At 36.7% G+C, this 13376-nt stretch overlaps 1 protein-coding gene across 1 annotated transcript in view; it reads right to left on the bottom strand.

The window, feature by feature from the left end:
* The window catches only part of pkp1b (plakophilin 1b), a 40943-nt gene that overhangs the window by 14468 nt on the left and 13099 nt on the right, over nucleotides 1–13376 (bottom strand). The window contains 7 exon segments of the mRNA XM_056460595.1: nucleotides 258–434; nucleotides 4367–4484; nucleotides 7422–7590; nucleotides 9248–9304; nucleotides 9307–9451; nucleotides 12131–12272; nucleotides 12900–13339. Of these exon segments, the coding sequence (XP_056316570.1) occupies nucleotides 258–434; nucleotides 4367–4484; nucleotides 7422–7590; nucleotides 9248–9304; nucleotides 9307–9451; nucleotides 12131–12272; nucleotides 12900–13339 (1248 nt within the window).

Genomic DNA, 13376 nt, shown 5'->3' with positions numbered 1-13376 from the left:
ATAAAACAAAACAAAAAAAAATAAATTTAATTAAATTAAAACTAACAATAATACTAAATTAAAATACAAAAATAAAATAAAATAAATCTAAAATAAATAAATACTGAAAATTTTAAATCATACAAATATCAAAGAAAAATAATACAAAAAAAAAATCAAATTAAATAATATAAAATAAATAAAAAGAAATAAAACCATTCCTATTTAAATATACACAAAAATAAAATCCTTGTACAAATGAATATAAAGTCCCAAACCTTCTGCTCGAGTTTCTGGCTCTTTGAGCTGAAGCAGCCAATGGGACCGGCTTCAGAGGAACTGGAGAGTTTGCGAGACTGACTGGCCAGAGCGTTTATTTTGTTGAAGAGGGACGGCATCTCAGTCTCCAGCTGGTACGTCAGGTTGTGCAAAATGCAAACGCAGTTCTCCAATGACTGGGTGCAGATCAAATACACAATATGAGGGTCATGTCATATATATATATGCTGCAACCCAGTACTGGGAAACACCCATACACACTCATTCTCTCACACACACACACATACACTTTGGCCAATTTAGTACTTAGTCTATTCAATTCATAAAATTTAGTCTATTCAATTCATAAAATAATAACAGTCTTTGGACTGTGAAGGAAACTGGAGCACCTGGTGGAAACTCACGCCAACATGGGGAGAACATGCAAACTCCACACAGAAATGCCAACTGACCCAGCCGGGACTTGAACCAGCGATCTTCTTGCTGTGAGGCGACAGTGCTAACTACTGAGCCACCATGTCGCCCATCCATGAGGTATTTTGAGCTCAAATATTGTTCACACACATATTGTAAAGACACCTGAGACTACCATATGACTCATTTAGATGTTGACCAAAAATCGAAATCCTAGCTGTCGACTACACGAAAGCACACTGCAGGGGCCTCATGTACACAGAATTGTGTTTATTTAATACTAAAACAATGCGTATGGACAAAGTTGTAAATGTGCGGATGCAGTAAAAAATTCAGATGTATGAAACACTGCGTACGCGGAATTACACGCATATTCTCTTTGTACATCCGAATTAACGTGAAACTGCACGAGCACAAAACCCCTCCCTGCCTCCTCCCCCGTAAAATGGTAATAATGACTCCACTTTGGCAAAACCAAATGAAAAAGCAATGACAAAAGCAAGCAAGCAAGAAGAGAAACTTCACAGAATGTGAATTGGAGGTGCTCCAATCGGAGGTAGACCAGAGAAAACGATGTTATTTGCAAGTTTGTCCTCCGGAATTAATAACAAAAGAAAAAATATATAGAGCTAGAGGGAGAGTTTAGCTGATGCGATTAACGCAGTGGGGTCTAAACATCGCTCTGTCAACAAATTAAAAAAGAAATAGTCCGACGTAAAGGTGCAGGTTAAGAGGAGAACAGCGGCGCACTGTCAAAGTGTGGACCGAACAGGCGGGGAAACAGGGGATGCTGAACTAACAGGAGAGAGGAGAGAGTTGCCTCAATTGTGGGCGACACTTTACTGTCTGGAGTAGTATCCGTGTCTGTTGGAGACACAGATGTATTAGAGGAACACTTTGTTAGGGTGTTATAGCAGCACCCCTCCGCTCTTATCAAGGCAGCGCCACCAGTATTTCAGCTGCCCAATCGCCCACTCTCCAACTGACCGAGTGCGACAGTGGGCATCATTGTATCTGCGCTCTTAGTCAGTTTGTGGGTCGTTGAGGGGGGTTAACAGCCACATCTTTAATGGATAATCACAGTCTCCCGATAGGCAGTTAAATAATTACGCTCAATAAAATAAAATAATAAAAAAAAACTTAGCTGGAATAAGATCTTTAAATACTTCACTCAGCAAGAAGCCACCCATCGTGCACCCTGCCACCTTGGAGCCTCATCCCAACCATGCTGTTTGTGAGGATGAATTAATCATGGCTTGACAAAGGCCACCTTGCTACAATATTTGTTAAGCACATTTGAGCATCACATATTATTTACACATTTATTGAATGGAAATGTTTCTGATTCATCCAAATTCGTCTTCAGATGGCGCCTTTATAGCAATGTGCGTGCAGTCAATCGCTCCGATTACATTGGGAAAAGAGGCGATCGCAGCAAATTGCGCTGTAATGTTTGGGTGGTCAACTGCATGGTACGGAAACCTTATATACAGCTGCCATTGCACGGCTCAAAGATGCTTTGTAGTGTGCAAATAACATAATTGTCTCTAGGAGTCACCAATGGAAATAAAACAAACATGGCGTGTACCAACGCATATTCTCACGTTATGGCCCGTTTCCACTGAGTGGTACGGTACGGTACGGTACGGTACGGTACGCTTTTATGGCTGTTTCCACTGTCAAAAAGCGTACCAAACCGAACCGTACCGTACCACTTTTTCGGCACCCTTTCGAAAGGGTACCAAACACGAGAAAGGTTACCACAAGGCGGAGCCACACGCGCAGCTGAACGCTATTGGTTTACAGAGATACGTCATTCGCTTATGCAACAAGTCAGAATGAAAACAAAAAACCCGCCATGTTTGAAATACACAGCGAGAGATTATAGCGGAATTATAAATACATATAATAACGAGCCATGGTCGATCTGGGCTCAAACAAACCTTGTCGTCGTCTTGATTAACAGCCACAAAGCCATGGAGTAGAGCAGATTTACCCTGTGCTCCGTAGTTTTTTTACAAGCCAGTCTGAGGCGCGAGCGGTTTCGCTTTCTTCCTTGCGCTCGCCGTGTGTCTAACATTATATCTGAAATAACAAACTTCTTGAGCTGATGATAATAACCTTCACTTGATTATTGACGTGCTTTTGAAACCCGATCCTGTCAGACACTGACAAACGCGAGAGTGAAGCGCGGAAAAAACAAAGGAGAAGCCGGAATAAAGGAGCACATTACTTTTCAGCAAACATGAACAAAATGCCATGTATAACTAACTTATTATCTTCAAATTTTGGACTAATATTAACTGGGAATGACGGAATTACTCTCTAACAGAGGCTACATGTGCTGCTGAACATTACAGACACAGATGAGAGGTTTACACTGACTGTAGGCTATATTTTGTGTTGTTTTGAACCTAAATACGGACGAAATGTCTGTTGTGTGTGTTCTTCTGTAGTTGATAACATATCGGAGACTGTAAGGGGCTGTATGTGTTTATATATGTTCACTTATTAAGTTATTTAATATAATTACAGACGTTACAGTAGGCTGTTTCGCACTGTCATTGATCTGCAGTTATAATCAACTCATGTTCATTGAAAAGTTAGTAATTAACATTTATACAGAAGTATTTATGTGTGTAAAGCATCTGTGTTGTGAGAAGTGCTTTTCATATGATATGTAAGTGACCTGTACAGCTTTATTGTAGACATTTCCTCGAGCGAGAATGACGTCGACTGAAACTTTCTGTCATACACCACAGCCACCAAAAGGGTACCCTTGTTAGTGGAAACGCAAGCCTGATAAAGGTGACCCGTACCAAACCGAACTGTACCAGTCAGTGGAAACGAGCCATTAGTTTCATCATTAGTAAATCCAAACGTGAGCGGGAAATCTGGCGTACGCAAAGTTTTTGTGCGTACTCAGCGTTGATTCATGAGGCCCCTGATGTTTTAAACACAGCCGGATTTGAGCTGAAAACATTGTGAAGTGACCGTGACCGTGTGTGTTCGGCAAAAATGACACGCAGTAAGTATTTATAAATCCTCAGAGACAGAAAATAGATGTTGAAACATGCTGGCGAAGTCTTGATTAAATCTGCTCCTCAATTAAGAGTGAGTAATGCACTGTTTCTCCTGCCACAACAATAGAGTTTGGCTGCAGGAGAAAACGCCTTGTGTTCATACACGCTCTCCTTCAGGGAGTTTCAACGTTACGGCACCACTGCATAATAACTTCATCATCAAAAAAACAAAACACACTTATTAAATCAATGCCACACCAGCATTCTCCACCCAGACTTGACATCCATGCCATCTTAAAACTGCACAGTTACAGAGAAAAAACATACTGATGCAAGAATCACACACTTTAAGGTCAGTTCCTTAAAGGGACAGTTCACCCAAAAATCTAAATGTACTCACTGTTTACCCCTCTCAAGTGTTTGAGTAACTTTCTTGTGCTGAACACTAAAGAAGATATTTTGAAGAAAACCGGTACCCATTAACTTCCATAGTAGGAAAAACAGATACTGTGAAAGTCAATGGTTACAGGTTTACAACATTTTTCAAACCATCTTCTTTTTGTTCAACAGAAGAAAGAAACTCAATCAGGTTTGATACATCCCTTACTATTTGAAAAGGTCAGGAGTTGTAATCATTTTGTCTTGAACTGTATAAATGCGCAAGTGTTTACCTGGTTATCAGGTGTTCCTGCAGTGATGCAGTTCTCCGTGTAGCGCATGAGCGAGTCGATCAGGCCTTTGCAGTTGCGCATTGATTGTCGGTTTGCCAGTTTGGATGCACTCAGGTTGCTGTCGACAAACAGGAGAAACAGATGCATTTTTTGATGTTTGACTTTACTCCAGAAATCACAAAAGACACAAACAATCTGATGACAGAAATAGATTAAAAAGTACATCAATTTGATAAACCGAGCCTTGGTTAAAGTTACATTAAAGTAATTCTGTAGTTCAGTATATATATATTTTTATATTTGCTTTATAATATATATATATATATATATATATATATATATATATATATATATATATATATATATATATATATATATATATATATATATATATATATATATATAGTTGAAGTCACAACAGATTTATTAGGCCCTCTTTGAATTTTTTTACTTTTCCCAATATTTCCTAAATGATGTTTAACAGAGAAAGGAAATTTTCACAGTATGTCTGATAATATTTTTTTTTTCTGGAGAAAGTCTAATTTGCTTTATTTCGGCTAGGATAAAAGCATTTTTTAATTTCTAAAACCATTTTAATGTCAAAATTATTAGCCTCTTTAAGCTTTATTTTTTAGTCTACAGAACAATCCATCATTTTACAATAAGTTTCCTGATTACCCTAACCTGCCTAGTTAACCTAATTAACCTAGTTAAGCCTTTAAATGTCACTTTAAGCTGTATAGAAGTGTCTTAAAAAATATCTGTGTGTGTGTATATATATATATATATATATATATATATATATATATATATATATATACACACACACACAGATATTTTTCAAAACACTTCTATACAGTTAAAAGTGACATTTATATCAAATAACTTCGTTAAATTCTATGCAAATTATTCTAGTATTAGTTAGTATTTTACTAAAGTATTATAGGAAAAGGGTTAAGCATCAAAATGCTTAAAACCCCCTTTCCCTCTGTGACCTGCACCTATATAATAATTGTTTTACACTTTCAAATGTCCCATTTTGTCATGCAGTGCAAATTTACTGTATGTAAATTTGCTCCTTACTGCTCAAGAACTACCCACTTGCACACAGACCTGTGATTGACATGTGAAGTGACCAATCACAGTCTGTTTTTGTTTTGACAGTCCGAAGGTCATCGAACACCAAACATTAACAGAGAAAAGGTTGAATATTTAGGTTTCTAATTAAATCACAATAAAAAGTCAAGAAGAAAACTTTAAATAAAATTAAAGCAAGACATCACAAGAAATATATTACCAATAAATATCACCATGCTTAAAATCACAAAATTATTTGAATGTGCAAACTACTAATATAATATAACATAATATAATATAATAAAATAAAACAATATAATAATAATATAAAACAAAATATAATAATACAATATAATATAATATAATACAATACAATATAATGATATAAAAGAATATAATATAAAATATAATATAATATAATCAATAATAATATAATATAACTTAATAAAATATAATATAATATAAGTTTATGCAACCCTTCTGTCTGGTTCTTGAATCTGATTGGCTGATAGCTGTGCAATATTCCTGTAATAACAGCACTCGTACAGCCTTTCCACCCTTGTGTATTACTCCGCCCACATAGATTGACAGCAGATAAACTCACTACAGTTTCACAAATATTGCTGCTATTGTACAACATAATGTACTTTTGAGTCTTTTTCAGTCGAGAAAGTAGTTGTTTAGATTGCAACTGTGTAGTTTGTTTATAAGTATAGAGCTTATTTTATATAATTATAATTCTGAAGAGACAGCATGTTGGCATCTATCAGCCTGTCATATTGAGCAGAGCAAAGGTGATTAATGTTCCACCACAAGATGGCGACAGAGACTGCATAATAAGCCCTTAGAGGAGAAAAACTTGGCGTTAATTTCAAACCACAGCTGATCAAATCATTATAAAACAAGTAAGTGACACTCTAAGTCGATCTTTCTCTTTTGTATTTTGTAGTGCTGTATTTATACCATAGTAATCTGCTAGTGTTTGCTTTGCTTTGGCTATTTTGGGTTAATTATTGTGATCTCCCGATTGCAAAAGAGTGGGCATGCCTCCCTCCAGTGCTAATATACAGCCATATCATACTGCTACTCGTGTGATATTGCTCATATAAATATAATGAATATAAATCTCAAGTTTACTTGGTAAAGTGTTTTTTTCCCTGTTCTGATATCATTTCAGGTTTTGGTTATACGTTTAGTTTTAATTTAAGATTTTATATATTTGCTATTTTTCATAACGATAACTTTGGCTTTATTTGATTACTCTATAAATCAGAACAACGCTGCCAATGATCATAAAAATTACATTGTTAGCATTAATATGTCATATAAAAATTGGTTATATATGAATAAACACATTTGTATTATAATAAAGAATAAATCTTAAGTTCATAAGAGAAGCTGAAACTGAGAATAACACATCCTTTCAAAAATATATATTTAAAATGCACATATAAAGCCGCAAAACATGAAATAAAAAAATCATAGAATTAAAAAAATAATAATTTAAATATATATTTTGGATGTTTTCCTTCCTTCCTTCTAATATAAGATATAATTTAAGCAAATAAAACCTTAAATTGACCAGTACACTAAATCAGCGGCTTTGCTTGTCGCTTCATGCTCTCATAACATCAGCAATCTGGCAAACATCGCCCTCAAAGGTGTTTAAAGCTTGAACATGGCGAACAGACAAAAGAAAACACCAAACGTTACATAAAGCCAGGCAATCAGTTTCAGATCTGGCCAAATCCAGCAAGTGATTTACAGTTTTGTTTCCACTGAGCTCTAGGTGGTCTGTAGGAGCGCCAACGTCAATACAAAACCCAGATAAAATATTTGAACAGCTTTACTGGTGAAAATATAACCTGAGCATTTGATTCTGCAACAATGCCGCTATTATAAGAGCTGCTGGTGACGTTTGCCTTGTTTACAGCAGTCAAAACAGAGCCAATGTGTGTGTGAGTGATGTTAATGTTACCGTAGGCAAGCCGTGGCATTGTAGAAAACCTCTGGTGCCAGGCTTATGTTGGCGTTGTCGTCTGTATTGGCTGAAAACGGCTCTATGACTTTTTCTGTGAGAGCAGGCAGAGCCGTACGGAGCAGATCTGGCTTCAGACTATCTTCAGATGAAAGGTTCCACAGGAGACCTAAAACACACAACAAACATTATGCATTAGGATTCAAGAGTGCACACAAAAACAAACCTATATAAAACAATTCAACAGAGCGCAAACAAAGCATTATTGAGAAACAACAATGCAAACAAATTAATATAAAAAACAAAAGAAATGGAAACAAATCTAGATATAAAAAAAAAACAACAGAGTGCAAATAAAACAACATAAGAACATTGAACAGAGTGCAAACAAAACAATATAAAATAATTCAACCAAATCCAAACAAACCAATATAAAACAATGCAAACAAAACAATATAAAATAATTAAACAATGCAAACAAACCAATATAAAACAATGCAAACAAAACAATATAAAATAAACAATGCAAACAAACCAATATAAAACAATTTATCAGAATGCAAACAAACCAATATAAAACAATTTAACACAATGCAAACAAAAAAAATTATAAAAAATAAACTGTATGCAAACAAAGCAATATAAAAAAACAGTATGCAAACAAAAACTATATAGAAAAAAACAGTATGCAAACAAAACAATATAAAACTATTTAACACAATGCAAACAAAACAATGAAAAATAAAAAATGAAACACAATGCAAACAAAACTATATAAAAACAACAAAATGCAAACAAAATAATAAAAAAAACAGAATGCAAACAAAACGATATAAAACAATTGAACAGAGCACAAAACAAAACAATATAAAAAAAAGAATGCAAGCAAAACTTTATAAAAACAACATAATGCAAACAAAATAATATATAAAGAAAATCAACAGAATGCAAACAAAACAATATTTAAAAAACAACAGAATTCAAACAAAATAATATAAAAAACAGTGTGTGTGGATTGTGTATATTTACTTTTATATATATAAAAACACACATGCATGCGTGTATATACAGTTGAAGTCAGAACTAATAGCCCCCCTTTGATTTTTTTTTTTCTTTTTTAAATATTTCCCAAGTGATGTTTAACAGAACAAGGAAATTTTCACAGTATGTCTGATAATATTTTTTCTTCTGGAGAAAGTCTTATTTGTTTTATTTCGGCCAGAATAAAAGCAGTTTTTTATTTTTTAAATCCATTTTAAGGTCATAATTATTAGCCCCTATAAGCAATATATTTTTTCAATAGTCTACAGAACAAACCATCGTTATACAATAACTTGCCTAATTAACCTAACCTGCCTAGTTTACCTAATTAACCTAGTGAAGCCTTTAAATGTCACTTTAAGCTGTATAGAAGTGTCTTGAAGAATATCTAGTCAAATATTATTTACTGTCATCATGGCAAAGATAAAATAAATCAGTTATTAGAAATGAGTTATTAAAACTATTATGTTTAGAAATGTGTAGAAGAAATCTTCTCCGTCAAACAGAAATTGGGGGAAAAATTAAACAGGGGGGCTAATAATTCTGACTTCAACCGTGTATATACATACACATACATATATTATGTCAAAACAAACTTTTATTTTGGATGCGATTAATCGCGATAATTTTTTGACATCACTAATAATTTATTTTTAAAAAATTCTATTCTACGGTCCAGCCTCATGATCTGAGTGTCCTTGTTGACACGTCCTCTTATCTGTGTGTGTAAGTACACATGTATGAATGTGTGTGTGTGTGTGTGTGTAAACAGAGCCGGTCTCCACCTGTCAGGTGTTTCTGTGTCTCAGTGTTAGCGTCGCCCAGCAGTTGTGCAGCCTGTTGATTCCTCCATTTCGCTGCACCTCCTGTTTGTTGGGCAGGTTTTTGAAGACGGCATTACGCAGCGCCGCAGCCACCGTCTCCTGAACCTGAGGACTGGAGCTGCCCAGCAGGTCAGTTAGCGGTTTGAGACCTTTCAGAGTGAAAACCTGAAACACAGGACAAACCAGAAAACATCAGATCACAACACACTAGCGTTTACTAGACTGAAGCTTCAAATAAAGCTGCTGCTAAACTTTTCTGCTCATTGAAGCTGGAATACCTTAGTAACTAACTGAAATAAAATCATTAATTGACTAATGATTGATTGACTAGCTTCGACCGGAAGTCAACTAGAACGATTAATATTATTTTATAATATTATTAATTAAATGACCCATTAAATTGTAATTTATTAACACCTACCGGTACCCCAAACCTAAACCCAACCATCACAGTAAAAATAGTAATTATAGAGTATTATTCATATTATTTAATAAATTACCTATTAAGTTCATTCATTCATTCGTTTTCGGCTTAGTCCCTTTATTAATCTAGGGTCGCCACAGTGGAATGAACCGCCAACTTATCCAGCATATGTTTCACGCAGCGGATGCCCTTCCAGCCACAACCCATCACTGGGAAACCCATACACACTCATTCGCACACATTCATACTCATTCGCCTACCCAATTCACCTGTACTGCATGTCTTTGGACTGTGGGGGGAAACCGGAGCACCCGGAGGAAACCCACGCAAACGCAGGGAGAACATGCAAACTCCACACAGAAACACCAACTGACCCAGCCGAGGCTCGAACCAGTGAGCTTCTTGCTGTGAGGTGACAGCACTACCTACTGCGCCACTGCGTTGCCCACCTATTAAATTGTATTTTATTAAAGTCTACCCCTACCCCAAACTATCACAGTAAAGTAAAAATAGTCAGGGTGTACAGTATACAGGGGATTATTCATATTATTTAATGAATTACTCATTAACTTGTATTTTATTAATGCCTACACCTATAGCAATCCTCACAGTAATGTAAAAATATGAATTATTGCTGCAAATGATGCTATATTGATATTAGTATCTGTAGCTGTATCCTTTCTAGACTTTGCCCCATGGCAGCGCCTGCTCTTCTGTAAATAATAAGGTCAATAGAATAAATTCAATTCAACTCAAGTTTACTTGTATTGCACTTTTCACAATAGTTGTTGTTGCACATTACTGCATTACAATCAAATTCAAAAGGTTACTAATTATCATAACGGCCACTTTATTAGGTACACCTTACTGGTACCGGGTTGGAACGCATTTGCTTTCAGAACTGCCTTAATCCTTTGTGGCATAAATTCAACAAGGTACTGGAAATATTCCTCAGAGATTTTGCTCCATATTGACATGGGAGCATCACACAGTTGCTGCAGATTTGTCGGCTGCAGATCCATGAATCTCCTGTTCCACCACATCCCAAAGGTGCTCTATTGGATTGAGCTCTGGTGACTGTGGAGGCCGTTTGAGTACAGTGAACTCATTGTCATGTTCAAGAAACCAGTCTGAGATGATTCATGGCTCATGACATGGTGCGTTATCCTGCTGGAAGTAGCCATCAGAAGATGGGCACACTGTGGTCATAAAGGAATGGACCTGGTCAGCAACAATACTCAGGTAGGCTGTGGTGTTGACACGATGCTAAGTTGGTACTAATGGGCCTAAAGTGTGCCAAGAAAATATCCTCAACACCATTCCACCACCACCACCAGCCTGAATCGTTGATACAAAGCAGGATGGATTCATGCTTCCATGTTGTTGATGCCAAATTCTGACCCTACCATCCGAATGTTGCAGCAGAAATCGAGACTCATCAGACCAGGCAGCGTTTTTACAATCTTCTGTTGTCAAATTTTGGTGAGCCTGTGTGAATTGTAGCCTCAGTTTCCTGTTCTTAGCTGACAGGAGTGGCACCCGGTGTGGTCTTCTGCTGCTGTAGCCCATCCACCTCAAGGTTGGACGTGTTGTGTGTTCAGAGATGCTCTTCTGCAGACCTCGGTTGTAACGAGTGGTTATTTGAGTTACCTTTCTATCAGCTGGAACCAGTCTGGCCATTTTCCTCTGGCGTCAACAAGGCATTTGTGCCCACAGAACTGCCCCTCACTGGATATTTTCTCTTCTCTGACCATTCTCTGTAAACCCCTAGAGATGGTTGAGCATGAATATTCCAGTAGTCCAGTAGTCCAATATTTCAGCAGTTTCTGAAATACTCAGCCCAGCCCATCTGGCACCAACAACCATGCCACGTTCAAAGTCACTTAAATCACCTTTCTTCCCCATTCTGATTTGAACTGCAGCAGATCGTCTTGACCATGTCTACATACCTAAATGCATTGAGTTGCTGCCATGTGATTTGCTGATTAGAAATTTGCGTTAACAAGCAGTTGAACAAGTGTACCTAATAAAGTGGAAGGCGAGTGTAATTACAAATAACTTTAACTTTTAACTAATATCTTTTAACAGTTAAAGTTATTATAAATAAATATATATATATATATATATATATATATATATATATATATATAAATAAATAAATAAATAAATATATATATATATATAAAAAAAAAAAAATATATATATATATATATATATATATATATATATATATATATATATATATATATATATATATATATAATATATACTATATTATAAATAAATACCATCTATAAACATGGTTAACCTTCAGATATATAGTATATAGTTCATGTTCAATGAAAAGTTTGTTTGTGTGTATAAACATATATAATTGTCTAATAGATGTGGTGTATTGATGCAGTTGTAAGTGTCCAGACCTCCTGCTTGGCCTTGTCATCAGTGAATGTACTGTGCTGGATGTAAGCCGCTCCACACAGCTGAAAGTTCTCATCTGTAATGGACAGATAATCAACAGCCTCCCGCATGGTCATATCAGACATCAGTTTCTCTGGGGTCATCCTGCAGACACACGAGGGAATGTTAATCCATTCAGCACATCACAACCACTACTTGTTTTGTGGCAAGTAACTCTGTAATAAGCAGTAGTGTAAAGTAACTAATTACTGTAATTGAGCAGTTTTTCTCAGGAATTGTAATTAACTTAGTAGTTTTAAAGATGTGTACTTTTACTCTCACTTGAGAACAATTTTAGTGCTGTATCGGTACTTTTACTCCACTACTTCAACCTGCAGTCACTACTTTATTTGTCTATCGGGATTAGAAAAATCAGCCCTGTGATTCATGTCCAATCAAAACGCACATAGAAGGTAAACCACATCATAATGAACTATCTCAAGACTCCAAAAACTGTTTGGAAGCATTAAAAGTGTCCAAGAAGATGTCCAAAATCATCACACACAATGACCCAGAGACCGTTTAGCGGTGTCAGTGATGAGAAGATGGTGAATGTTTACTGTATAATGATGAATGAATGAATGAATGAACAACCTTAATTTTGGGGGGCCTATAGCGCATGTGTAGCACCCGAAGGAAACCCACATCAACATGGAAAGAACATGCAAACTCCACACAGAAATGCCAAGTGGCCCAGCCGGGACCTGAACCAGCGATGCAGAAACGACTCACTCAGAAAAATCTTTGGCCTGTCCAGATCTGATCATAGACATTCTGGACTCTCCATTGGACTGCAGGGAGGACGGGCGCCTGCTGACGGTCTGGACAGTGTTAACCTGATTGCTGTTTGACATTCGGACAAGAGTGGTGCCGTTACTGTAACTGGAAGAGGGCATCTGACTGCCTTTCTCCACCCTCTGTAAGGTCTGCCGGCTGGTTTGGCTGCGATGACCCATGTTGCTCATGCCGTTGGTGGTGGGTTGAAAGCCCAGGTCTGGAGCGCTGCGGGTGGATTTGTTGTAAAGCTGGTTACTGGTCCTCTGCTGGGTGGAGACAGAGCCCGGAAAGCCGTAGATGGAGCGATCGAGTCTGCCGGAGCTGCTGTTTACTTGCTGTCCACTGGAGCTGCGGGAGTTGGTGGACTTGCGCAAGATGTTTTGTCTTTGCATGGCCTGGAGATACAAACGATTAGTTAGGCATTCACTCAGA

This window comes from Danio aesculapii, chromosome 6 (genome assembly GCF_903798145.1).
Source record: "Danio aesculapii chromosome 6, fDanAes4.1, whole genome shotgun sequence".
In the NCBI taxonomy this organism is placed as follows: domain Eukaryota; kingdom Metazoa; phylum Chordata; class Actinopteri; order Cypriniformes; family Danionidae; genus Danio; species Danio aesculapii.
Note: the sequence above shows the minus strand (reverse complement) of the source record. Positions and strands in the feature narration are given on the sequence as shown.